General features: G+C 43.1%; 1 protein-coding gene across 2 annotated transcripts in view; it reads left to right on the top strand.

Moving 5' to 3' along the window:
• LOC144670111 (fibrillin-1-like) overlaps nucleotides 1-27,498 on the top strand; it is a 580,847-nt gene that overhangs the window by 227,120 nt on the left and 326,229 nt on the right. For both annotated transcript variants that reach the window (XM_078532542.1, XM_078532544.1), the window contains exon 9: nucleotides 23,869-24,021. In XM_078532542.1, coding sequence (XP_078388668.1) covers nucleotides 23,869-24,021 — 153 coding nt within the window. The remainder of the gene's footprint in view (nucleotides 1-23,868; nucleotides 24,022-27,498) is intronic.

Here is a 27,498-nt window from a genome sequence, read left to right on the forward strand (position 1 = left end):
GGAAGGAACTTGGTGGGTGTTGGGGGGGTTTGGAAGCTGGTCGGACTCGCAAATCTAATGAGCACCACACTTGCCCTCAGTGATCAACAACACTGTTGGAAAGGCAGTTTGAAAAAATGATATGGGGGAGGTCTCAAGGCATGTGGGGAATGTTGTGCACAAGTCTTTTGAACCAATTGAAGGGGCACCCTGTAACTGTCTTGCTCAAACCATGGAGACCATGGTTCAGCTGAGTGCTGGACTCGAGGGTCTCATGCACAATGAATGAGCTTGCCTTTTTTTCTAATGGTGTGCTTTCAGACAGCAATCCATTAAGTTTAGGTACTGCCGTGCATATGGTCTTAATTGGCATCTGATCCTCAAAAAGGCATGTTAGAATAAATGCAGACTTCAAGAATCAGTGGGCACAGCTGATGCACAGAGGCAGCATGACCCTACAAGCCGCCTCCTTCCCAGCACATTGGTCATTGCATTCACAGCACCATGCTTGCAGTCAGGGCAGAAGTACAAGGATTGGGTATCCAATAAGGCCTTCATTGTCATCCACAACATCTCATGAAAGGTCATCAATCTGAATATTATAACAGAGGAAGCATAAGCCACCTTGAACCCTAGGGGGCATCCTTGGAAGGCTCAGTAGCCTAGGGAGCATGTTGCCGCTGTGTAATGTAATAAGCACATCACTAGCGCACCTCGTTAAGAAACTATACATGGTACAGTCCTTTAAACCATAACACGCAAAAGTCAATGGCCATGGCAGCCTTCAAGAGGCAGAAACTCTATTATACATATTGATGCACTCATGCAAGTGTGACAGGAGCTTAGCAAGGCGGCTCTAAGCAGACAAATACCCGTCGATTGTTATCACTTGACCATCTGAAGACTGACCTACATCTGGACAGCACCAGCTCTCATGCATGATTAATGCAGAGACCGCATCTTGATATAAAGCCACAAGATGCCATCGGATATCACAACGCAGCGATCTGTAACACGACAGCATGGACACAAACCTGCGAGTTATGTTAGCTTTGTTCTCAGAGTGGTCCAGCAGGACCATTGTGTGATTACTGTCAATCACTCATGACCCTACATTCATTGGAAGCCTGCCAAGTTTACATCCTGCATTGCTTTAGCATCTGGGAAAGATATGACCCAGTCAGTTTTGACACAACAGTCAATGATAACTTAGTTCTTTTGTAGGCACCGAAGAGCACTCAGGAGATATGCCGGAACATTGCTTTGATCCCATTATAGTCCTTGACATTGTCCATCTCAAGAAGAGCAAGTCTTACTATGAACCCTAAAACATTGCACAGTCATTTAATGAAATTCCATATCGATTGGCATTCTGTTACCTTAGAGGAATTCCGTCAGGCAACGCTAGGCAGCCGTTCAGGAGCAAAGTAACATCCTCACAACTAATTGGACAGATTGATCAGCATGAGCACATATCTTTGACATCACACACTCATGCCCATCTAGCAGACATTTAAAATGTCACTGAGCGGAACCAACTTGCATCACTCAGCATCATGCATGGGGAGAGTGGAAACTAATAAAGGACTAATATTGAGCCTTCGGAGTGGAGATAAAATAACACTGCAGGGAGACAGGAAAGGCTATGGTGCTCAATAATGATTAATGCTTTTACCAAAACCTCACAGTGAAAATAAAGGCCATTGTAAAGTGCACTTAGGTGAAAAAACTTCAACATGGGTCGCGATCAAACATTATAACATACACAAAGAACAACCTTCAGTGTGGCAACATCAGGGATAATCATTAACCTTCCATGAACAATTCTCAGCGGTCACTGAATATGAGCCTCAAATGCAGGGGTTATGGATGCATTCTCCAGCCATCATTTTCATGTAGGAAATGTCCTTCTTCATGTCGCTTATTGGAACTATAGGCAATTGACTGTGATGAGATTGAGTGAGGCCTCTTTGAACTGAGGGACAAGATGGAAGATAATTTTGTGAGGGGGGGTGTATTTGGTACCCTTGAATGAACGCAAGACATTGTATCATATCCATGAGTCATTCAATACCTGAGACATGTAGAGGGATAAAAGCGAAATATATTTACAAAAGTGAAAAGTGTATACGCTGTTACAGACAGGAGGAGGGTTCATTTAAAAAGCACTATTTTCTCCTTTCACCAGCCATCTGTAAACAGAAAGGTGTTTTTATTTGTTTCCCTCTTTAAAAGCAGTGGCGTATTTCTCCCGCCCCCCGGTTTTGTGTGATCCAATTTTCTAGTGATAACCCCACAGCAAACTTGAGATACGGTGAAATCAAAGGGTTAGTTTATTTGCACACAGTCAAAACAGGTGAGGAGGCTTGCAATATTGCCTCCACACTCAGACAAAAAAAGAGAGGGAAAGAGAAAAGAAGGATCTACAGTACGGAGACCACAGAGAAAATAAATGTTGGTTCACGTGGGTTCCAGAATCAAAATCCAATTAGGTATACCTTCACAGAGGTCGGTGGACTGAAAAACTATGCTGTATAATTCACTTTTCCAGTGGTGTTGACTTCACACGATGAGTTAGGCACACAGAGATGAATCAGTCTTGTAGGTAACAGCACAGAACTTCCAACAGAACCAATGTAGATGGGGCCAGGTGTTAAACCTTGGCAGAGCTACTTTTCTCTGAGGTTACTAGTCAGATGGTAAACAGCAGACTGAGCTATGCATCTATCAAGGCAATATTACTTGTTCCACAAGCCAGAGGCTCATGTCACATAACTCCCACTTCACCATCTTTGACAAAGAATGTGTATCCTTCATCTGGATTCCAAAGAGTCTTAGCCATTAGGAATTGAAAGGAAGATTGTGGGGGCCTTTGCCTTAACAGATGATCCATCTACTTCTGGCCAGCCTTGGTTATTAAATGCAGATGGCCTTTGTATAGCTCTCTTTGAAATTGGGCTGTGCAATCCATATGGGGCCGTTAGTGGCTGCTCAGCGATAATAAGGTGTGAGATTTCTGAAACTGCAAAGTGGCTCCTTTTGTTCTGCGGTCACAGACACAGTCGCAGCCATTTTAAGGACCTTTGTTCATAGCCATGTGGATATCTATATATATTTTATAAAAATATACGGTGTGAGGTTTTAGTTCCTCATAGACCTCGCAGCATTGGAGGAAAAAATGAATTATATTTCGTTCTTTTAATGTTGTTTTATGAAAGAAGAACAGGAGGTAAAGAAGTATGTATTCACTCTCGTTCACACTGGCATGTCAAACACACAGCTAGAAGGAGCAATGGCAGTTCCCTTCTGCATTTTTTTGGGTTTAAATCTGTTAGCGCATCGAAAGGACATTATCCTATCCTGGGAAGATTCAAAACTGTCTTTATGGAATGCCTTGTCAGGATTGGAGTTCTGAATTTTCTTCTGTTGGGGATCAGGCATAAGCAAAGCCATTGGTTTGAGAACTCTACCTGTCCAGCTCCTGATTAAGTATCCTCTAAAGGGTGTGGGGGTTTTATAGGGTAGTTAGCACACGGGGTTAGTAATAGTGCTGCTCAGGGCCAACTGCAGGGAATGCCAGGTATCTCACTCTGAGTGCCAGGACCTTTGATCAAAGTGCTGAGCGGCTCTGGTCCAGTTTAACCCCTTCCTGTCCACCTTGGTAACCTGTGTGTTGAGCTGTTCAAATACAAGGACTGTGGTTAGGTTTATTGTTAGGAGATTGGAGCGTTTTAAGGGGACTTTGGCCACTTTCAGGGAGTCCAGTTCAGGGAGTCACGTCCAGCACAGACGTGAGCACAATTGAGTTTTCCAATTACTATGGATGTGGGGTTGGCACAGCAACAGGTGACCCAATCTGCAGGAGTGCAGAAGACCGGGGAATGTTTAGAGGCCTAAAAGGATGAAATAAAACCCCTAACAATTGAGCAAGACATTCTTGAATGAAGCAAGGCCAAAGTCAAGCCAGTAAAGTTAAGAGGTCCAGGAAGGGCCAATACAATTTAAAACAGATTCTCAAAATAGCCCAGAATTAAACAGGGACCAGAGAAGCCCCATAGCAGGGAAAGAGATAATGAGGGTGATGCCCCACATAGCCAAAGAGCCTAAAGAAAGGCAAGTTATTAAACTAGATGAGCAGGTAGGGAGTGAGATGCCTCCCCCAGTTGAAACATAAAAAAATAGGAGCAGGTGTGGCCCATTCGGCCCCTTGAGCCTGCTGCACCATCCATTATGATAATGGCTGATCCTCTATCTCAACACCATACTCATGCCCTCTGTTGTGAGGTAGCAGTTGGTAAAGGCTGACTTATTTAAAATCCCAGAGGGAAACTTTAAACAACTGTCATAACTTATATTTTCAATTGGTATGTTTGAGATGCAGCTCTGAATTCAGAAATGAAACCACCGAGCCTCCAGAAGTTTTTTATATAAATTAAATTAAACATTTATTAATTTAACAAGGAATTAAGCACATATATATGTCTACAAATTACTACAAATAACTTGTAAACAAATCCCCAAATTAATCAGTCCTAGGTAAATCTCCACCAAGGCATCGATAACCCATAGACTTAAACAGACACCAAGCAAAGCACATTTTATGTTACGAATTCAAAATGAGGTTGCTTTCAATTTGGTTCCTTCACACAATTGTAGGCTTACAGGCAGCATGCCTCTGACTACACACATAAAACTCTTTTCTGTATATACCTAGCCTTCCCTTTGAATGAAAATTCTCATTGTATCACCAGGTCCTTTGAACTCCACCTCTTCTAACAATAAAACTCCTTTCATAGTATCAATTTCATTACTAATATAAATACATTGCTTGGTGTCTCCTAGCTAGGTGCAAGATTTCACCCCCAGTCTTTGAATGGCTTATTCAACAAAATGCAAGTGTGCCCTATACTTTACTGTTTAACATCTCAAAACTACCATACACTGAAACACTCAGACTAGCTGGCTTTAATCCAATTAAAACACACACACACTTACCAACCCTACTACAAGTCCAATTTAAAATAATTTCCAATTACATTAATATCAGAGTTTAGAAGGATGAGAGGAGATCTAACTGAGGTATATAAGATGCTAAAGGGGATAGACAAAGTAGATGTGGAGCGGATGTTTCCCCTTGCGGGGCATTCTAGAATGAGAGGCCATGGTTTTAGGTTAAGGGGTGGTAGATTTAATTCAGAGATTAAGAGGAATTACTTTTTTCAAAGGGTCGTGAATCTGTGGAATTCACAACCTCAGAGTGCAGTGGATGCCGGACGCTGAATAAATTTAAGGAGGAGATAGATTTTTAATTAGTAACGGGTTGAAAGGTTATGGGGAGAGGGCGGGAAATTGGAGTTGAGGCCGAAATGAGATCAGCCATGATCGTATTGAATGGCGGGGCAGGCTCGAGGGGCTGAATTGCCTACTCCTGCTCCTAGTTCTTATGTTCTTTTGTTGTACCTTCATGACACTCTCTCCCCTTGACTGCTTTAGTGTCCAGAAATCTATCTATTTCCTCCTTAAATATATTCAGTGACTTGGCCTCGACAGCCTCCTGTGATAAAGAATTCCACAGGTCCACCACCCTCTGAGTGAAGACGTTTTTCCTCATCTCAGTCTTGAATGGCCTACCCCATATCCTGAGACTGTGACCCCTTGTTCTAGACCCCCTCCCAGCCAGAGGAAACATCATCCCTGCATCCAATCTGTCCAGCCGTGTTAGAATTTTATACATTTCAATGAGATCCCTTCTGATTCTTCTAAACTCCAGTGAATACAGGCCTAGTCGACCCAATCTCTCTTCATATGACAACCCTGCCATCCCAGGAATCAGTCTGGTGAACCTTCGCTGCACTCCCTCTGTAGCAAGTATATTCTTTGTTAGGTAAGGAAACCAGAACTGCACACAATACTCCAGGTGTGGTCTCACCAAGGCCCCATACATCTGCAGTAAGACGTCCTTGCTTCTGTATTCAAATCCTCTCGTAATGAAGACCAACATACCATTTGCTTTCTTAACTATTTGCTACACTAGCATGCTTGCTTTCAGTGACTGGTGTACAAGGACATCCAGGCCCCTTTGTAGATCAACATTTCCCAATCTATCATCATTTAAATAGTACTCTGCCATTCTGTTTTTCCTACGGAAGTGGATAACTTTACACTTATCCACTTTATACTGCATCTGCCATGTATTTGCCCACTCACTCAACTTGTCCAAATAGCCTTGAAGCCTCTTAACACTCTCCTCGCCACTCACATTCCCACTAAGTTTCATGTCATCAGCAAACTTGGAAATATTACATTTGGTTCCTTTATCCAAATCATTGATATATATTGTGAGTAGCTGGCACCTTACTTTTACATACTTTTATAAGTCCCTTACATGGGACTTTAACAAAAGCTTTCAGAAAATCCAAATACACCATGTCCACTGGTTCTCCCTTGTCTATTCTACTAGTTATGTCCTCAAAAAAACTCCGGTAGGCTTATCAAACATGATTTTCCTTTCATAAATCCATGTTGACTTTGTATAATCCCGTTGATATTTTCTAAGTGTCCTGTTATCACGTCCTTTATAATAGACTCTAGAATTTTCCCTACTACTAATGTTCTGCTAACCGGTCTGTAATTCCTTGCTTTCTCCCTCCTTTTTTGATAGTGGGGTTACATTTGCCACCCTCCAATATGCAGGGACTGTTCCAGAATCTGTAGAATTTTGGAAGATGACAACCAATGCATCCACTATTTCCATAGCCACCTCCTTTAGTACCCTTGGATCTAGATTATTAGACCCTAAGGATTTATCGGCTTTCGGTCCCATTACCTTCTCCAGCACTATTTGTTTAAGTAATGCTAATTTCCTTCAATTCCTGCTTCTCACTAGACCCTTGGTTCCCTAGAATTTCCGTGAAGTCATTTGTGTCTTCCTCCATAAAGACAGAACTAAGGTAGTTGTTTAATTGCTCTGCCATTTCCTTGTTCTGTATTATAATTCTCCCATTTCAGACTGTAAGGGACCTGCATTTGTCTTCACCAATCTTTTTCTTTTTCCATACCTATAGAAGCTTTTACAGTCCACTTTTATGTCCCTTGCAAGTTTACTCTCATACTCTACTTTTCCCCTTTAATCTATCTCTTGATCCTCCTTTGCTGAATTCTAAACTGCTCTCAATCCTCTCTCACTTGTTGCACTGATTTCATCCTAAACTAAAAATGCCACCCCACCTCCTTTTCGCCTGTCTGTCCTAAATATCGAGCACCCTTGGATATTCAGTTCCCAGCCTTGGCCACCCTGCAGCCATGTCTCTGTAATCGGAATCATTTCGTACCCATTTACGTCTATTTGTGCTGTTAATTTGTCTATCTTATTGTGAATGCTCTGTTCATTCAGATACAGTGCCTTTAGACTTGTCTTTTTAAAATTTTCTCACATCTTTTTTAGCACTATGGCCCTGTTTGCTGCTGGCCCTTGTTTCCTCTACCTTCCACTTTTGCTTTCTACATTTCTATCTTTCATTCCTATCTTTGTTTCCCTCTCTTGTAACTCCCCGCTCAGGCTCCCATCCCCCGCCACTCTAGTTTAAACACTTCATAACAATGCTAGAGAATACCCCTGTGAGGATACTGGTCCTGGTCCTGCTGGGGTGCAACCCATCCAACTTGTACAGGTCCCGTCTTCCCCAGAATCCGTCCCAATGCCTCAGAAATCTAAATCCCTCCCTCCTACACTATCTGTATTCATCTGGTCTGTTCTCCTATTCCTGATATCGCTGGCACAAAAAGCCACAAAGGAGTGTAGCCAGCTTTTCTGGGCCTGGATAATAGGAAGACTTCTTCTGTGCCTGCACCCATACCAGGTAGGACTACAGTCATGGATCATTTTAAATGTCATGGGCAGCCCTGTCAGGTTCCTGTCAGGTCAACTACACCAATGTGGTTGAGTATGAGATCCAATCTAGTTGGAACCTCTCTGCTGCTCAGATGTGTGGTAGGCTCCATGTCTTTTGGAACATTATTGTCCTCTGGTGGGTGATCAGCTTTTGCTGTATCTCCCTGTGGCTTTTCAATTAAGTGAGGTATCACCCTCACTCTGTGCCAATCTGGGAACATTCCTGGTCCCCACTTAAATTTGCCATAAAGCTACCGGCTAGACCAATCGCTGGCTTCTTAGCTGGTGCTTTCGGATTGGGAGTCGGCACTCTCCTAACTTGTTTTATGTACCCTGGAACCACTGCCCTCAAGTGGGGGTGCAGCTCCGGCTACACTCCTTTGTGACTTTTCAACTGGGGGAAGCATCTCACTCCCTACCTGCTTGTCTGTTTGGGGACTCCCTTGGTCCCTCCTCAAATTTGGAAAGAAAGTTTGATCATTCATGGATACATCAGAGGTCAGCATGGTGTAGATCTCCTTGGGCTCTCCCTGACAACTGCCCTTGAATTAAAAAGGTCCAAATGGCCATTTTAGCTGTCCTGCTACTTCTCAAAAGTGGCAAAATAAATGACTCCATATCACTCTCTTCGAATTTGGAAATAAATCTAGCATACTTGAGGGCCCCAGAGAGTGGTTCTGGGTTAGGGTGTGCTACCAGGTAGAGAGAGAATTTCCCTTACAGCCTCCAACTGTCTGGTCTCTCTCTTCCTTTGAGCTTCTCTTAATATTAAAAACAAGATTTTAGTTATGCGCAGACAGAATGTAAAAAGTAACAAAATCCCAATAAATATAGTTTGAATACTGAACTGATATGATCCCTGTGGAAACCAATAAAATAAAAGAAGAATTGAACTTGCCAAATGACCCCAACAGAAGAAACTAGTGGGTAAAGTTTCTCGTTTTTTTTTACTTTAACCAAAATCAACATAAACATGAATTATCAGGCAAATTGTATTCAATGGAAACCATAAATTGCATTTTAAATAGCCGATAGAACTAAGGTATATCTTGTGGATTTACTGGCAGTCCTCCTAGTTCATATGACATCGGAAAGTTAGCCACAAAGTCCTTCAAATCTCTGTCTTCCTGTGGTAAACTTTTAGCTCTCACCTCTACTAAAGCTTGAATCACCAATTCTCCTCCAGCAACCTCTCCCAACTAACCCAAGTCCCAAGGTCACCATCTTTACCAAAATGACCAGCTCTGGCTAATCACTCCCTTCAAAATAACTGAACCAGCAACAGTAGCTTTACTTATTGTCACTGCCATTCTTTCTTTTCAGCTATCCCCCACATACTGTCCCCAGCCAGCCTGCACTGCTGTACTGCTAAAATCTGAACTCTGAGAGGTCTGTTTTTTTTAGCTTCAATAAGTCCCCATTTCCTTAGAAGCCTGAAGTCATTCTGATTTCCCAGAAATCTGATTTCACTGCCAGAAACCAAGGGCTGGATTTTACTGTCGGCAAGCAGGGGTGGGGCCCGCTTGCCAACGTGTAAAATGACACGCCATGACATCGGGCGGAACTCCCGATGTCACCGCACACCATTTAAATTTTCAGGAAGGTGGGGGTGCAGCAAAATCAGCTGCACGCCCACCGACCTGTCAATGGTCAATTGAGGCTATTGACAGAGCAATTAAAGTAATTAGTGGACCTGCCTGTCCAACCTTAAGGTTGGCGGGCAGGCCAGGAGCCCCGGCGGGAAGTAGAAAAACATGAAACCACATCCATAGGCGGGATGAGGTTTCATGTAGGATTTAAAAAATTTTAATAAAGCTTTTTTGGAAATTATGAACATGTCCCAACTCATGTGATATTGTCACATGAGGGGACATGTAAGGGATTTTTGTTTTTCTATTAATATTTCTATTGAAAATAGAGGCAATCCCCCTGAGGCTGCACTTAGCCTCAGGGAGATGAGTGCACTCTTTCCTGTGCATGCGCAAAAGAGCACACTTTCGATTTTAGGCATTCCCCCCCACCACCCGCACAGGGAGCGCATAGCACTTCCCTGTGGACGTCATGCTGGGCGGGCCTTAATTGGCCCGCCCATGTAAAATGGCACTGCGCCTCCGATCAGAGGCGCCAATCGGAAGTGTGCCCGCACGCGCCCACCCATCAACTTCCCCCCCCAACGGGGGGAAAATTCAGCCCCTACAGCCACAGCCCACTTTCCCAGGAACCTTGAAGTTTTAGTTTATCTTTCAGTTAGGGATTGTTTAAAAAAAAAATACAGGCTTTGAAGCCAAACACAGTGCACCCATTAGAACATGTGACAAGCTGCCCATGCAGGCAACAGCATGCACAAGCTTCCCCCTGGTCCCACAAACTGCGGATTTCATCACACAATGCAAAGAAGCATGTAGTAAAGAAATCTCTAGACTTGGCTATCCCAAAGCGCTCCTGGTGTCGGCCTCCCACACTCTATCCTCTGTAAACTTGAGGTCATCCAAAACTCTGCTGCCCTGTCCTAACTCCAAGGATGAGAAATTTGCACCCTTTGTCAGAATTTAGGCTTCTGCAAAATGGAATTCCTCCCTTTTAACTTTTTTTCCAACCTCCGCCTCCAACATGATCAATACTGGGAGGAGAGAGTCTCAGCCTGGAAAATCTCTTCCAATAACAAGGCCGGGAGCACAACCTGGGGAAGCCGCCGCTCAGCCTTGCGCCAGCCAGGACCTGGCTGCCGTCACTCATCCTACTGGAAGGGCATGCTCTGCTGCTGGCTGATTAGTAGAGCCACTGTGCTCAGCAGGCCTGTGGAGGCAGGGCTGGAGGGGTTGGTTGGAGCTGTGGAGTCAGAGTGTCGGCAGGGTTTGGCAGGCTCAGTGTTAGTCCGGGTGGGGGTGCAGTGGAGCCCAGGTCTTCGCAGGGTTTGGCAAGCCTGATGTTGGGAGGGGGGAGCAGTGGAGCCTGAGACTCCAGGGTTCCACTGTGGGGGAAATAGGGTCTGCTGAGTGAGTGGGGGAAGAATGGGATTGGAATAAGGGCATATGCACGGAGTGGAGGGAGAGGGGCTGATTACAATGTATGTATGGTGGGGTTGGGGGAGGTCTTCACCAAGCCTTCTGTCACCAGTGAATATGGACAGCTTCACTGAAACGCTACAGGAGTGCATAAAATAATATTACGAAGTACTTTAAAAGCACAGATTTTCATATCTACATGATGTATTATAATATGTAATTTGGGTTGTGGGTGTCATTGGCAAGGCCAGCATTTGTTGACTATGCCTAATTGCCCTTGAGAAGGTGGTGATGGTGGTTTAAAATGGGGTCACATTGGAAAATAGCTTGTGAAGCACTGCCATAGCCCTTTGCATCACTTCACATAATCTAGCAAGGCCATGTTCTATTGTTAGTGTGAACTTCATCCTGTATTACATGCACTAATTGCATTGAATGCTGAAATGCTGAGGTCGCGTGGTGATTTGATGCACATACATTGGTCCACTATCTTGATGGTAGTAGAAGGTAAACAAAGGGAAAACTCATGCTTCTACCCACTTGAAGTCTAATAATTCCACCTGCTTGAAGCAGCCTTGAAACATTTGCATTTCACTACATATCATAAAAAGTGCTATAATTACATGATTCCTTGTCATACAGAAAATTCAGACCTTTCTGTCTTCAGCTACTCTCAACCTGTAACTCGCACCAAGTCTCATCCACCCATCATCTCTGTCATTGCTAATCTACAATGGCTTCTGGTTAAGTAATGTTTCAATGTTAAAATTCCTATCCTTGTTTTCAAATGACTTCATGGCCTTGCCCTTTCCTATCTCTGTAATCTCCAGCCCCACAACCCAGCGAGATATTTCCTCTAATTCTGGCCTAATGAACATCTGCAATTTTATTCACTCGACCGTTAGTGGACATACTTTCAGCTGCCAACTCCTGAAGCTCTAGAACTCTCACAAAAACCACTCTGCCTCCCTACCTCTCTTCCCTTCTTTGTTTTTCTTTCTTTTTTTTTTAGTGGTGTTAGTCAAGAGATACATATTGGCCAGGACTCAAAGAGAATGTCCCTTCTCTTTTAATATTGCCTTTTATGCCCATTTGAGAGGGAAGATGAGCTTCGGTTTTAACGTCTCATCCGAAAGAGAGTGCATCATTCCCTCTGCACTGGAGTGTCAGCTTTGCTTAGTAGTGTTGAATGTAGGTATTGTACATTTAGACATATTAAGTTAATGTCCAGAGGAATTGGAACTACATCATACCTGTAAGGGTTATTTTTTAGTTTTTTTTGTGCAGAGACTTAACTGGACCAGCCATATAAATACTATGATTACAAGATCAGGTCTGCAGTGAGTAACTCATCTCCTGAATCCCTAAAGTCTATCCGTCATCTACAAGGTACATGTCAGGGTCATGATTGAATACTCTCCACTTGCCCAGATGGGGTGCTCCAACGGCACTCTAGAAGCTGAACACCGTCAAGGACCTGGAAGATGATTGCCCATTTTCTGTTACCTGGAAGATGATTGCCAATGCTAGATTACAGGTCCCCAGACAATGGATCCTCTCTGACACCTTTTCCAAGTTCCTAATGTTTTTAAGTTCACTTATGGGATATGGGTGTCACTGGAAAGGCTAGTATTTATGTCTATCTTTAATTGCCCTTGAGAAGGTGGAGCTGAGCTGCCTTTTTGAACTGCTGCAGTCCATGTGTTGGAGATACACCCACAGCGTTGCTAGATTTCTAGGATTTTGACTCAAAGACGATGAAGGAACTGCACATAGTTCCAAGTCAGAATGGATTGGAGGAAAACTTGCAGGTATTGGAGTTCCCATTCAGCTGTTGCCATTTTTCTTCTAGGCCGCAGAAGTCATAGGTTTAGAAGGTGTTATTGAAGAAGCCTTAGTGCATTGCTGCAGTACACCTTGTAGATGGCAGCGTTGATGATGGAGGGCATGAATGTTTTAGAATGGGTGCCAGTCAAGTGGGTTACATTGTCTTTAAAGATGTTGAGCTTCTTGAGTGCACCCACCTGAGCAAGCAAAGAGTATTCCATCACAGTCCATGGTGCAAAATATGAGTCCAACCATTGGAGAGTTTCCCCTGATTCCCATTGACTTCTGTTTTTCTAGGGCTTCTGGATGTCACACTCTGTTAAATGCTGCCTTGATGTCAAGGGCAGGAAATTTCACCTTAACTCCAGAATTCAGCTCTTTTGTCCCTGTTTGAACCAAGGCTGTATTAAGGTCTTGGAGCTGAATGGCCCTTGCAGAACCCAAATTGGGCCGCAGTGAGCATGTTATTGGTGATAAGTGCCACCTGATAACAGTGTTGATGACACCATCCAGTACTTTGATGATGATTGAAAGTAGACTAATGGTATGGTAATTCACTGGCTTGGATTTGTTCTGCTTTCTGTGGACTGGACACATCTGGGCAATTTTCTGCATTGTCTGATAGATACCAGTATTGTAGCTGGACTGGGGCAACTTGGCTAGAGTCACAGCTAGTTCTGGAGCACAAGTCTTCAACTGTACTGCCAGCATATTTTCAGAGCCCATATGCTTTGTTGCATCCAGTGTTGTCAGCTGTTCTTGATATCATATGGAGAATTCCACGAGCTCTGAGAGAAGGAATTCTTTCTCACCTCAGGAGAACCTTTATTTTTAAACTGTGTCCCCTGGTTCTAGTCTTTTGCACAAGGAGAAACATCCTCTCAGCATGCAACCTATCAATTCCCCTCAGGATCTTATATGTTTCAATAAGATCACCTCTCATTCTTCTAACCTCTAATGGATACAGGCCCAACCTGTCCAATCTTTCCTCATATGATAACCCCTTCACCCCAGGACTCAGTCGAGTGAACCTTCTCTGAACTGTTTCTAATGAAATTATATCTTAAGTTGAATTGATTTGGCTAAAGACTGGCTTCTGCAATAGTGGGGGCCTTGGGAGGAGGCCAAGATTGAACATCCAATTGATACTTCTGGTTGAAGATGGTTGTAAACAGTTCAGTTGTCTTTGCACTCACATGTTGGGCTCTGCCTTCATTGAAGATGAGGTGTTCCTGGTGTCGTCTCCTGGTGCCAATTTATTTTTAAGCTCATTAGTCCATGACCTTTGAAGCCTATTGAAGTATTCCAGTGTCCAAACTGATATCAGATATCTTGGCATTAGACTTTTGTTGTTTTCTCAAGTTTCTAAACATATAAATGTATGAATTTAGCAGCAGGAGTGTGCCATTTGGCCCCTTGAGCCTGCTCCAACATTTGATAAAATTGTAGCTGATCTGATTGTGACCTCAACTCTGCTTTCCTGTTTACCCCCACACCCTTTGTGACCATCTTGTCAATCAAAAATATATCCAACTCAGTCTTAAAAATATTCAATGACCGTATCTCTATTGCTCTCTAGGAAAGAGAATTCCACAGATTAACTCTGAGAGAAGAAATTCCACCTCACCTTGAGAGACCCCTTATTTTTAAACTATTTCCCCCAGTTCTAGTCTTTCCCGTAAAGGGAAACATCCTCTCAGCACCCAACCTGTTAAATCCCCTCAGGATCTTATATGTTTCCATTAGATTACCTCTCATTATTTTAAACTCTAATGGTTGGATAGAGGCCCAACTCGTCCAACCTTTCCTCACAAGATAACCCCTTCATCCCAGAAATCAGTCAAGTAAACCTTCTCTGAACTGCTAATGCAATTATATTCTTTCTTAAGTAAGGAGACCAAAACTGGACATACAGGCGTGGTCTCATCAATTCCCTGTGTAACTGCAGCAAAACTTCCCTACTTCTATATTCCATTCCCCTTGCAATAAACAACAACATTCCAATGTGCCTTCCTAAACACTTGCTGTGCCTGGATACTAGCTTTTTGTGATTCATGTACTCGGACACCCAGATCCCTTTGTGCTATAGAGTTCTGCAACCTCTCTCCATTTAAATAATTTTATGGTTTTCTTTATTCTTGCCGAAGTGGACAAGTTCACATTTTACCACATTAGTACTCCATCTGCCAAATTTTTGCACACTCACTTACATATTCCTTATGTTCTCTTCACAACGCTCCTACCTATCTTTGTGTCATTAGCAAATTTAATAATCATACATGCGGTCCCTTCATCCAACTCATTGATATAGATTGTAAATAGTTGAGGACCCAGCACTAATCCCTGTGGCACTCCATTAGTTATAGCTTGCCAACCCATAAATGTGCCATTTATCCCTACTGTCTGATTTCTGATAGCTAACCAATCTTCTATCTATGCTAACATAAGGCTCATGAAGTAGGGAGTATTATTTCATGTAGTAACCTTTGATGTTGTACCTTATCAAATGCCTTTTGGAAATCCAAGTGCTCCACAAGATTGTAATATAGTGTGCATGTCATACCCAATGGTAGCATAAGATGCTCATGAATTTAACCAATGTCCTGCGAATATAAAATGCCAAATGTGTGGCAACCACAAATGGGGACCTTATTGAATGTAGTGTCAGCTGTAGTGATTTGATTGTTTGCCTAAAGTGGAAGAAAAATTGGTGGCACCCTTGATCTATTAAACTATGTAACTTTATTAATTGTGCTATGATATGGCAGGTGGTAATTGCCAGGCTGACGAAACCCCAAAGGGAAACTTGGCCAAGATATCACAATGATTTGCAATTTGTATTTTTATTATGAGAAGATATGTGCATTGAAGTCAGAAGTAAAGAGTCCACTACCACTTATGGAAATTTTAAGGATTAATTTAAAATATTTATTAACAAATGAAAAGAAAACTTAAACACACAAGATTACAGTTACACAATTAAATTTAGTCTTACATTTCCCAAGAGAATCCTACTTAACAAGAATTTCCAGGCAACAGCCCAAACAGATTCTTAATATATAAAAGATCCAGTTTTAAGGTACCCACTGTTGCTAAAAGGAAGTATTTCACAGCTTCTCACCCCCCTCTCACTCAACACTGGAAATCCAAGGCTGTTAACAAAACCTTGTTTTCTGGAACAAGCAAATACTTCTATGGGGTGGCTAGAGGTTGCTTCTTCACCAGTCTGTCCTCACACGGTCCTCCTTTCAAGATCTCACATGGCCACTTCCATACAGCTTTCAATCTTTCCTTAAATATATTTTCTCCCTTTTTGATCTTTAAACCCCACCGTTTCAACCTTTGTTTTGAAGTTACTTTTCCCAGAATTTAAACATCTTTCATGATTCTATCTTGGCTTTGCTTTTGGGTCAAGAAAACATGATATCCCCACTCAGCAAATCTGACAGCATCTGTGGAGAGAGAAACAAAGTTAACATTTCGAGTCCCTTGAAGAAGGGTCATACAGACTCGAAACATTCACTTTGTTTCTCTCTCCGCAGATGTTGTCAGACCTGCTGAGTTTTTCCAGCATTTTCTGTTTTTGTTTTAGATTTCCAGCATCCACGGTGTCTTGCTTTTATGATATCCCCACTGCTTGTTTATCTATGAACTCCTGCAAGATGCAACTATTTTTGTAAGATTGGACGGGCAGCGAAAAATTTAACTTAATTGATACTTTAATGGCCTTAACAGGCCTTTTAATTGTTGGCAGGCGCGCTGCCGATTCCCATGCGCACCTGCCGACCGAACTAGTGTGCGTTGATGGCGGGGCGCTTGCCTGACATCAGCGCGTGTCATTTCACGCTCGAGTGGGTCAGGCGTGTGCTTGCCGGCCGAGGTGAAAATTCTGTCCAAGGTGTTACGTATTATTACTATAATCAAGAAAGGATATTCATTTGTTTGTCCACCTTCTATTGGTGTATTAGTCCAACAATAGAAACCACAAGATCATGGTCACTTCAAGATTTCTGTATGTAGTAGTCATGCAGATATCATGTGTTTTAATGGACTCAGAGACGTTTACCACACAGAAGGAGGCCATTCAGCCCATCGTGTCCGTGCTGGTCAACAAGGATCTGACAACACTAATCCCATTTTCTAGCGCTTGTCCCATAGCCCTGGAGGCTATGACAGCGCAAGTTGAATATCTAAATACTTTTTAAATGTTATATACCCTTTCAGGCAGTGAATTCCAGAGTCCCACGACCCCCTGGGTGAAAAGTTTTCTCCTCAACTCCCCTCTTAGCCTTCTACCTCTTACCTTAAATCTGTGCCCCCTGGTTATTGACCCCTCTGCTACTGGAAAAAGTGCCTTCCTATCCACCCTATCTATATCCCTCTATCTTATACACCTCCAACAGGTCCCCTCTCAACCTTCACTGCTCCAAGGAAAACAACCCCAGCCTATCCAATCTTTCCTCATAGTTCAGACCCTCCAGCCCAGGCAGCAACCTGGTAAATCTCCTCTGCATCCTCCCCAGTGCAATCACATCCTTCCTATAATGTGGTGACCAGAACTTCACACAGTACTCCAGTTGCAGCCTAACCAGCATTTTATACAGTCCCAGCATAACCTCTTATATTCTATGCCTCGGCTAATAAAGGCAAGTATCCCTTCTCCTTCCTTTGAATTCCTCTTCTACCACTGATTCTCCTTTATTTGAGCACTCCCATTTTTTAGAACCATTTTCTGTCTAGATAAAAATGCTTCTTTGGCCCTTTATTGAGCTTCAAGAATTGTAATTACTGTCACAGGGCATTTCCAACTAATGACGATCAGAGCCTGCACTTTTGTTATCAAATCATAGAAATTTAATGCACAGAATAAGGCTTTTTGTCCCATCATGTCTATGCAGGCCAAAAAAGAGCTATCCAGCCTAATGTCACTTTCCAGCTTTTGGTCTGTAGCCATATAGATTACGACACTTCAAGCACATATCCAATGCAATGAGGGTTTCTTCCTCTACTACCATTTCAGCAGTGAGTTCCAGGTCCCCACTATCCTCTGGGGACTGGATTTAATGCACTCCACAGTGGCGGGAAACATGGCGACTACGCCAACGTAATTGTGGGAGAGGCCTGGCAGATTTGCCAGTGGTCTCCCAGGGGTTTTCCTAGCTGTCGCGTACTCTGTGCCCAATTAAGGGATCTGGCATCAGGTAGTGGGGTGGCCACTGAAAGCCACCCCCTGCCCTTGGCTCCAAACTCCCTCCCAATGCCTATGACGTCCACACTGTGATTCCCATCCCACTTTCACTCACCTTTGGTTTGGGATCCCACAATGACCCTGGGCCTCTGATGAGTACTGGCACCAGTGGCACAAGAAATTGCTGGTCTGTGGGTGACAGGTCTTGATAGGGGCCTCAATTGTCGGGGTGACCACTTAAGTGACTGATAATCACTTAATTCCGTCTGGCACTCACCACCACCACCACGCCACCCCCACCCCCCCCAGTTCTTTGACTGGTAAGCGAGAGCCTTGTCGGCCTAACAAAGTCCTGGCCCTGGTGAAAAGTAAATCCTCAACTCTCCTCTGATTCTTTTACCAATTACTTTAAATCTATGCCTCCTTGTTATTGATCTCTCTACTAAGGAAAATAAGCCCTTCCTATTGACTCTATCTAGGCTCCTCATAATTTTGTACACCCCAATTAAATCCCCTGTCAGCTTCCTCTGTCCCAAAGAGAACAACCCCAACATGTTTAATCTTTCCTCATAGCTAAAATTCTCCACTTCTGGCAACATCCTCGTAAACCTCCACTGTACCCTGTCTAGTGCAAATCACATCCTTCCTCTAATGCATTGACCAGAATTATATGAAGTACCCTAGCTGTGGCTATCTGATGTAGCATGAAGATTGCAAGTACCATCTCATTTCTTCAAAAGGTCACAAAATAAGCAATACAAATTCGAGAATGTTATCTCAAGTAGGATGGCTTTGCATTATAGTGCCCTCTATGTACCAAGAGTGAGCCTCCAGACCCTGAGTTGTACTGATGGAAATCTGGAATCAAGCACAAGCACTCAACTCAAAGTCAAATAAACCTTGGACCTCACCAGAGTTGAGTGTAAATAGGTTTTTAACCCTTGCTCACCTGGATGGTTAGATTCAATATGTTGCTGCAGAGCCTACACTTGATGACATTGCTCTTGAACGAAAAAAAAACAATAGGCAACATGTTTCTTGCTTTTCATGTCAAAGAATTGGTTTCTGACACCTAGAAAATCTTTCATACTCAAATTCAAATGTGCAAAATTCAGGTAAGATTTCAGGAGTAGGCATTGTAGTAGATTAGAATGTGTTACCTCAATTTTAATGTAGCACAGATTGATGGAGTTAAAGTTGCCTCTCTTTCTCTGCCAGGCGTAAGCCCAAGGTAAATTTGTTTTACCGGTCTCAGTTGGGTTGTTCAAAATTAGGAAGAAATTGGCATTTTTACCTATAGGTCAGAAGGGGAAATTGGCAAAAAAAATGGAAATTGGTGCAGGAGAAATGTTGTAGTTAAGATCCATTTTAAAATATTATGATTGATGTAAGAGTACTTAGTGCACAAGAATTATGTGGAAAAATATTCGGCCTCATATTGAAACATTGATTGCCTAAAACATATAAATGCTATAGAAGTTCTGCAACTACAACTGGTAAAATCATAATCGATGGAGTAGGGCGGCCGCCAATGCTATCCCTACTGGAAAATTTTAACATTATTTTTGTGTTCAAGTGTGCCCAATGCACTCAATTACAGTTTGACATCAGAAGTTCGAATTTGGAATGAATCCAATCTGACCTCAAATTTGATAGTGCGCTCGAAGCTATCCACTGCACTCAAACTTATATCCAGTGTGCTCAAAGCTATCCAATATGCTCAAAACTATCCAGTGCACTCAAAGCTATTAACTGCCCTTGGCAATCTGCGTTGAAAAATACAAGGAAATCAATTACTTAAATGATATTTGAATTTATTTGGTTTTTGATTTAGTACAGAAAAATAATTCCACTATAATGTACATGCTTGAGAGCACCACCTAATCCCCATCAGTTCTTAATTCATTTTAGTCTCAGGGTCCATATTTTTCACCCACCCACCCCCCTGGTCTTGGGACCTAAACACTTTACTGCCCCCAGCCCCAGCCCAGTGTCAGGGTCTAAATACTCTCTCTCCCCCAGTCTCTAAACTTATAAACCCCACTTCCCCTCCCCTCCACGCCTCTAGCATCAGGGCCTAAACTCTCTCCTCTCTCTCCCCCTCCAGTCTCAACACTCTCCCTCCAGTCTCCAAATTCTCCCCCTCTCTCCCTCCGGTACTGACTCTCTACCCCTCTCTCCTTCCAGTCTCGACTCTCCACCCCCCCACCTCTCCCTTCTGTCTCCAAACTCCCCCCCCCCCCCCCCCCCCCCCCCCCCCTCCCCACTCCAGTCTCCAAACTCTCCCCCTCTCTTCGTCTAGTCTCCAAACTCCCCACCCTCTCTCCCTCCAGTCACCAAACTCTCTCCCTCACCCTCCAACCTCCAAACTCTCCACTATCTCTCCTTCCAGCCGCCAGATTCTCTCTCCAGCCTCCAAATCCTTGCTCCTCCCTCCAGCCTTCAGACTCTCACCCCTCCTTCCGATCTCCAAACTCTCCCCCTCTCCATCCAGCCTCCAAACTCAGCCCCCCTCCCTACAGCCTCCAAACAGTTCCCCCTCAATCTGGCTCCAAACTGTCCATCCTCCCTCCAGTCTTCAAACTCTTACTCATCTCTCCATCCAGTCTCCAATCTATCCTCTGTCTCTCTGTCTCCAGTCTCCAAACTCACCCCCTCTTGCCCTCTAGCTTCCAATCAGACCCCCTCCTTTCAGCCTCCAACCCTCGCTCTGGTTCCAAACTGTCCATCCTCCCTCCAGTCTCCAAACTCTTACTCATCTCTCCATCCAGTCTCCAATCTATCCCCTCTCTTTCTCTCCAGTCTTCAAACTCACCCCCTCTTGCCCTCCAGGTTCCAATCAGTTCCCCCCTCCTTCCAGCCTCCAAACTCTCCCCCCTCTCTCCCTCCAATCTCCAAACTGTGCCTTCTCTCCCTACAACCTCCAAACTTTCCCCTCTCTCTCCGTACAACCTCCAACTGTCCTCCCCTCTCTCTAGCCTCCAACTGTCCCCCCTCCCTCCAGTCTCCAAATTTCTCACTCCTCTCCCTCAAGCCTGCAAACTCCTCCCTCCCCTCCCTCCAGCCTACAAACTGTTCCCCTCCCTCCAGCCTCCAAACAGCCCCCCTCCCTCCAGCCTCCAAACTCTCCCCCTCCCTCCAACCTTGAAGCGTACCCCCCTCCTTCTGGCCTACAAACTTCTCACCCCTCTCCTTCCAGCCTGCAAACTCCTCCTTCATCTCCATTCAGCCTCCAAACTCACCCCCATCTCCTTCTGGCCTCCAAACTCTCCCCCTTTCCCTCCAATCTCTCCCCCTCTAACTCTCCAGTGTCCAAACTCTCATCCCACCCTTCCCTTACCCTTCAGTCTCAAGGCCGTGGGCTTCGCCGACCCAGGACAGGGCCACATCGACATTCCAGGACAAGGTCTCCTGAACCTTCTCTTTCCCTAAACTCTCAAACTCCTCCTCTTCACCCATCCTGACTGCTCCTGACCCTCTGACCTTTCTCGACCATCCCTCCAACTTCCCCAATACTCACTTTGTTGCCACAAAAGAAAAAAAAATGACAATTTAACAACAACTTCTATTTATATAGTACCTTTAACATAATAAAATGTCCCAAAGTGCTTCACAGAAGCATGTCACTGCACTACAAAAGCTTGGTCAAAGAGTTGGGTTTTAAGGAGTTTCTTAAAACGTGATAGTGAGGTAGAGAGGCTGAGAGGTGTAAGGAGGGAATCACAGGACTTAGGGCCTAGACAACTAAAGCCATGGCTACCAAAGGTAGAGCCATTAAAATCAGGAATGCTTATGAGGCCAAAATTAGATGAGCACAGATATCTTGGAGAGCTGGGGGCTGGAGGAAATTACAAAGTTAGAGAGGATGAGGCTATATATGAAAGGACTTGAAAATATGGATGAGAGTTTCAACATTAAGAAGTTACTTGACTGGGAGCAAACGTAGGTCAGCAACAACACAGGTGTGATAGATAAATGGGACTGGGTGCAAGTTAAGATAATTTAAACATGAGAATGCCAAGGAAATAAAAGCAAAATATTCGGTAATTAGCAGAGACCCACAAATACTTATGGTGAAATTAGTATCTTTATTGCAACAAACTTCTTTAAATCCCATTTTATGCCATTTCATCCTTCCCATGCTATCCGTCTCTTACCATTCCTTTCATCCGTCTTATATCATTCCCATTCCATCCTCCAACCCACCCCTTCTTCCTGTGCCATCCCATCCTCCATTCTATCCCTCCCATGCCATCCCATCCCCCATTCTATCCCTCCTATGCTATCCCATTCACATACCCCATTCTGCCCTCCCATTTTCTGCCACCCGCCCCATAAGACATAGGAGCAGAAGTAGGCCATTCGGCCCACCGAGTCAGCTCCGTCATTCAATGGGATCATGGCTGATTTGATAATGCCCAGCTCCGCTTTCCTGCCTTTTCCCCATAACCTTTGATTCTCTTACTGATTAAAAATCTGCCTATCTCAGCCTTGAATATACTTAATGACCCTGTCTCTACAGCTCTCTGCGGTAAAGAATTCCACAGATTAGCTACCCTCTGAGAGAAGAAATTCCTCCCCATCTCTGTCTTAAATGGGTGACCCCTTACTCTGAGATTATGCCCTCTGGTCCTAGACTCTCCCACAAGGGAGAACAACCTCTCAGCATCTACCCTGTCAAGCCCTCTAAGAATCTTATATGTTGCAATTAGGTCGCCTCTCATTCTTCTAAACTCCAATGAGTACAGGCTCAGCCTACTCAACCTCTCCTCATAAGAAAATCCCTCCATACGTGGGATCAACCTAGTGAACCTTCTCTGGACTGCCTCCAATGCCAGTATATCTTTCCTTAGATAAGGGGACCAAAACTGTTCATAGTATTCTAGATGTGGTCTAACTAGTGCCTTGAATAGTTTTAGCAATACTTCCCTATTTTTATACCCCATTCCCTTTGAAATAAAGGCCAAAATTCCATTTGCCTTCCCTATTACCAGTTGAACTTGTGTGCTAGCTTTTTGGGATTCTGAAACCGCCTTTATTTAGGGAGGAAGTTGTGAAACTGGTTGCAACCTGGAAATTTGGAAGTTTCAAAACTGCATTTTATTGAATGTTCTGTGGAGACCTTCTGTTTCTGAAGCTCCAATTTATTTCATAGTTGGATTTGCTGATTGGCTAATAGCTACCCAGTTAACAGTAGTAAATCCAACAGAGAAACACCTAGAGGTCTGCCAGAGATATAAAAAAAAATAGCATATTCAGATTTCCAAATTTTTTAAAATTCGAGTTTTATTAATTTCAGTGTGAATGATTATAATTTGAGTAAAGGGACCCCTGCATGTCCTGTGATACTGCAGGAAACCCTGATTCAGTGGAGTGAAGGAATAGAATGGATAATTTCACAAGTTCATGTTCCCACGGTGGAACCTTACCCATCTTTGGAGCATTGGCAATTTAGGCACATCACACTCAGACACTCCAAACCACTCTGCAATTTTCATCTATTGAATTAAAGGAACAGAGAATTGTGGTTGGCATTCACCCATGTTCACAGAATGCACTCCCAGTGGATGAAGTTCTAAGCCAGATGCATCAGCTCGTAAAATATGCTCCTCTTGTGTCTCTGAGACAAGAGGGAGATGAAAGCACAAGTGCTGTACATACTGATAAATTAAATAAACTAGATCACTTGACTTTTTTTGGCTGTTATATTATGCTTTAAATAAAATCAGACAAATAAAAGGGACAGTTTGTTGCTATGATTGGTTAATAGCAGATTACCAAAATATAAATCCATTACATTTGCTGTCTTAGCAGTAAAAGAATACAAGTTGCAAATTGGAAAAACTTATAGTGGCCTAGTTATTGCTAATTGTATAATGTTAAATGGCTATTACTAACATTTATTGAAAACGTAGCAAAATTCTTAGTAGCTTTGCGTTACTTTGCATAAAAATATAACTGAATTTCCATTTCAACAGATGGACGTACTGGAATTTGTTATTCCAGTCTGGTTAATGGTCGTTGTGCCAATCAACTTCCAAGACCTTTCACCAAATTGCAGTGCTGTTGTGACAGTGGTCGGTGTTGGTCAGCTGGTACGATTCCAGAGATGTGTCCAATGCGTGGAACTGGTATGTCTTGTTCATGTCTTTTTATAATCATCACTGTAATTTTTAAAGATATGTGCATAGTTCACTGCCCACTGCAGCTGTTCTCAGGTGTTTTCTGAGAAAAATTGAAAAATATTTCAAGGGAAAAAATTTATAGGGCATTGGGGAAAGTGTAGGATAGTGTGATTAATCAGAAAGCTCTACTGAATACAAGCACAATGGGCCAAATTACCTCCTTTAGTGCAGTATCATTCTATGATTTTATGTTGCAAGGTGTCCTGCTCCAGCAAAATCTGGTTCGTTCATATAGTTACATTGAACTATGGTATATATTTCAAGAAGTAGCTACAAGTTTTTTTTTCAGAACCTGGGCTTGTTAGCCAAGCTTTGTTTAAGCTGAACAATGGCACACTCACACAAATGAAGCAAAAAAAAGAGAGAAAGAAAGGCACTTTAAAATAAAAGGGAATAAGCCTAGGCACTGGGAGCCAGTGGAAACAGGAGTGGTCAACGGCACCAAGTTCTGAGCCCCCAGAGCCCTTTTCCCCCTGTACTGTGCTTATGGAAAATGGCTGGTTATTGCAATCCTTAGGCATGTGCCAACAAAAGTCTGGGCAAAAATACTGCCATTATTGGCCACTCAATGCCAAAGAAGTAAGGGGCTCTGGCCACATATTAGTTATCGAGGTGGATATCCTTGGAAGGGTGGTGGGAGGCGGAGGTGGATGGTATGATGGGCAGAGGCAGGCCTCAGAGTCAATTACGAACATACGTGCAAACATAGGCAATAGGAGCAGAAGGAGGCCATTCGGCTCCTCGATCCTGCTCTGCCATTTAATAAGATCATAACTAATCTGTTTGTATTTCGAATTCCACATTCCCATCTACCCCCAATAACCTTAGATTCTTGTTAGGCAAGACACCCCAACCAGGGGAAACGTTCTTCATGCATCTAGCCTGTCGGGCCCTTCGGAATTTTGTATGTTTGAATGAAATCACCTCTCCTCCTTCTAAACTCAAGAGAATAAAGGCCCAGTCTATTTAATCTTTCCTCAAAGACAATCCCTCCATGCCAGGAATTAATTAAGTGAACCTTCATTGCACTCCCTCTATGGCAAGCATGTCTTTCCTTAAGGGGGCCAAAGTTGCACGCAATACTCCAGGTGCAGTCTCACCAAGGTTCTATATAATTGCAATAAGACATCTTTACTCCTATACTCAAATTCTTTTGCAATAAAGACCAACATACCATTTGCCTTCTTAATTGCTTGCTGTACCTACATGTTAGCTTTCAGTGACTCAAGAACAAGGACACCTTTGAAGTTCAACACTTCCCAGCCTTTCACCATTTAAGAAATGCCCTGTTTTCCCTACCAAAGTATAACGTTATATTTCTCCATATTGTATTCCATCAACCAAATGTTGCCCACTTGCCTAGCTTCTCCAAATCCCCTTGATGTGTCTTTGTGTTGTCCTCACAACTCACACTCCCACCTAGCTTTGTGTCATCTGCAAACTTGGAAATATTAACTTTAATCCCTACATCATTGATGTAGACTGTGAATAGCTGGAGCCCAAGCACTGATCCTGGTGGAACCCCACGAGTCACAGCTTGCCGACCTGAAAATGACCCATTTATTCCTACTCTCATTTTTCTGTCCATTAACCAGTTCTTAATCCATACCAGTATATTCACGCAATCCCATGTACTCTTAATTTTCTTTACCAACCTCGTGTGGAACCTTTTCAAAAGCTTTCTGAAAATCTAAGTATACCACATCCACCGGAACCGCCTTAACTATTCTGCTCATTACATCCTCAAAAAACTCCCAACAGGTTTGTTAAACACGATTTCCCTTTATTAAATCCATGTTGACTCTTCCTAATTCTACCATTATTTTCTAAATGTCCTGTTATCACATTCTTTATTACAGATTCTAGCATTTTCCCTACTACGGATGTCAGGCTGACGGGTCTGTAGCTCCCCGTTTTCTCCCTCCCTCCTTTCTTAAATAGCGGGGTTACATTTACCACCTTCCAATCTGCAGGAACCATTCCAGAGTCTAAAGAATTTTGAAAGATGACCATCAATGTATCTACTACCTCTGCAGCCACCTCTTTTAAGAGCCTGGGATGTAGATCATCAGGTTCAGAGGATTTATCTACTTTAAGTCTCATTAATTTCTCTAGCACTTTTCACTGATATTAATGTCTTGCAGTTCCTTGTTTTTACTAGTCTATACTATTATTTCTGGGAGGTTTTTAGTATTTACCTCTGTGAAAACAGATACACAGAATTTTAATTTCCCAGCCATCTCCTGACTCCACTTGTAATGAACCTACATTTGTTTTTGCTAATCTTTTCCTTTCTTCATACTTATAGAAGCTTTTACAGTCCGTTTTTATGTTCCCTGCTAGTTTACTCTAATATTCTGTTTTCCTTCCCTTAATCGTTTTCTTGGTCCTCCTTTGCAGAATTCTAAAATGCTCCCAATTCTCAGGCTAACCATTTTTTTGCCAACTTTATACGCCTCTTCCTTTGAACTAATATACCTGATTTATTTCGTTAGCCATGGTTGAAACACTTTCCTTGCTGGGCTTTTGTGCATTAAAAAAATATATTTTTGTTGTCAACTATGTATGAGCTCTTTAAATGTTAGCCATTGCCTGTCTACCTGTAGAGCAGAATCTAGGCAGTCTGCCATCTTCCATCAATGAGGCAACTGCAGAAACAGAGTCCAGGTTTAAATTGCCTGGCCCTCATCTACACTGTTTTCTATTGGAATGTGCCTAGTGCAAAACTGATTCATTTCTACGTGCTTCTCCCATCGTGGAAGTCAACGCTACTGGAAAAGTGGATTACCCTGCATCAGTTTCAGCCAGCTAACCCGTTTAAAGAATGCATCATTGGAATTTTGATTCTGTACTCTGGACTCAGATGAAACAATAATTCTTATTTTGTCTGTGATTTTTTTCCTTGTACCTCTTTCTTCCCCTTATCCCTCTTTTATTGTGTGAATGTACCAATGTGACGTAACGACAACCCCTCTCTGCGTTTTGAGTGTATGGAAAATAAACTAACCCTCTGATTTTACTCTCTCTCAACTTTGCTGTGGGATTATTAGTAGAGGATTGGATCACTCCAAAACCGAGGGGTTGGGGAAAATACACCACCGCTTATAAAGGGCAGAATTGTCTCAGATTTGCACTAAGTGCAGTAGTGGGCGGATAAAACGACCTTTTACCTATCGGACGCAATTGAGGCTTTTCCCGCTGCATTAAATATGCATTCCCAGGAAACACGCTGTTTCCAAGGTGGGCAGTCTCTCATTCGCCCACCATGGCATAATTTCACCGCTTCATCACGCCAGACCCCATATTTAAAGTGCAGCCACGTGCACACCTCTCAGTGCTCCCAGCCCATGACTGCTGCAAAGAAGACATGGCCCTGAAAGGCCAAAAGACTGCAATCCCCAGGTTATATGACATGCCCTTCGA

Source organism: Cetorhinus maximus, chromosome 30, assembly GCF_964194155.1.
Source record: "Cetorhinus maximus chromosome 30, sCetMax3.hap1.1, whole genome shotgun sequence".
NCBI lineage: Eukaryota > Metazoa > Chordata > Chondrichthyes > Lamniformes > Cetorhinidae > Cetorhinus > Cetorhinus maximus.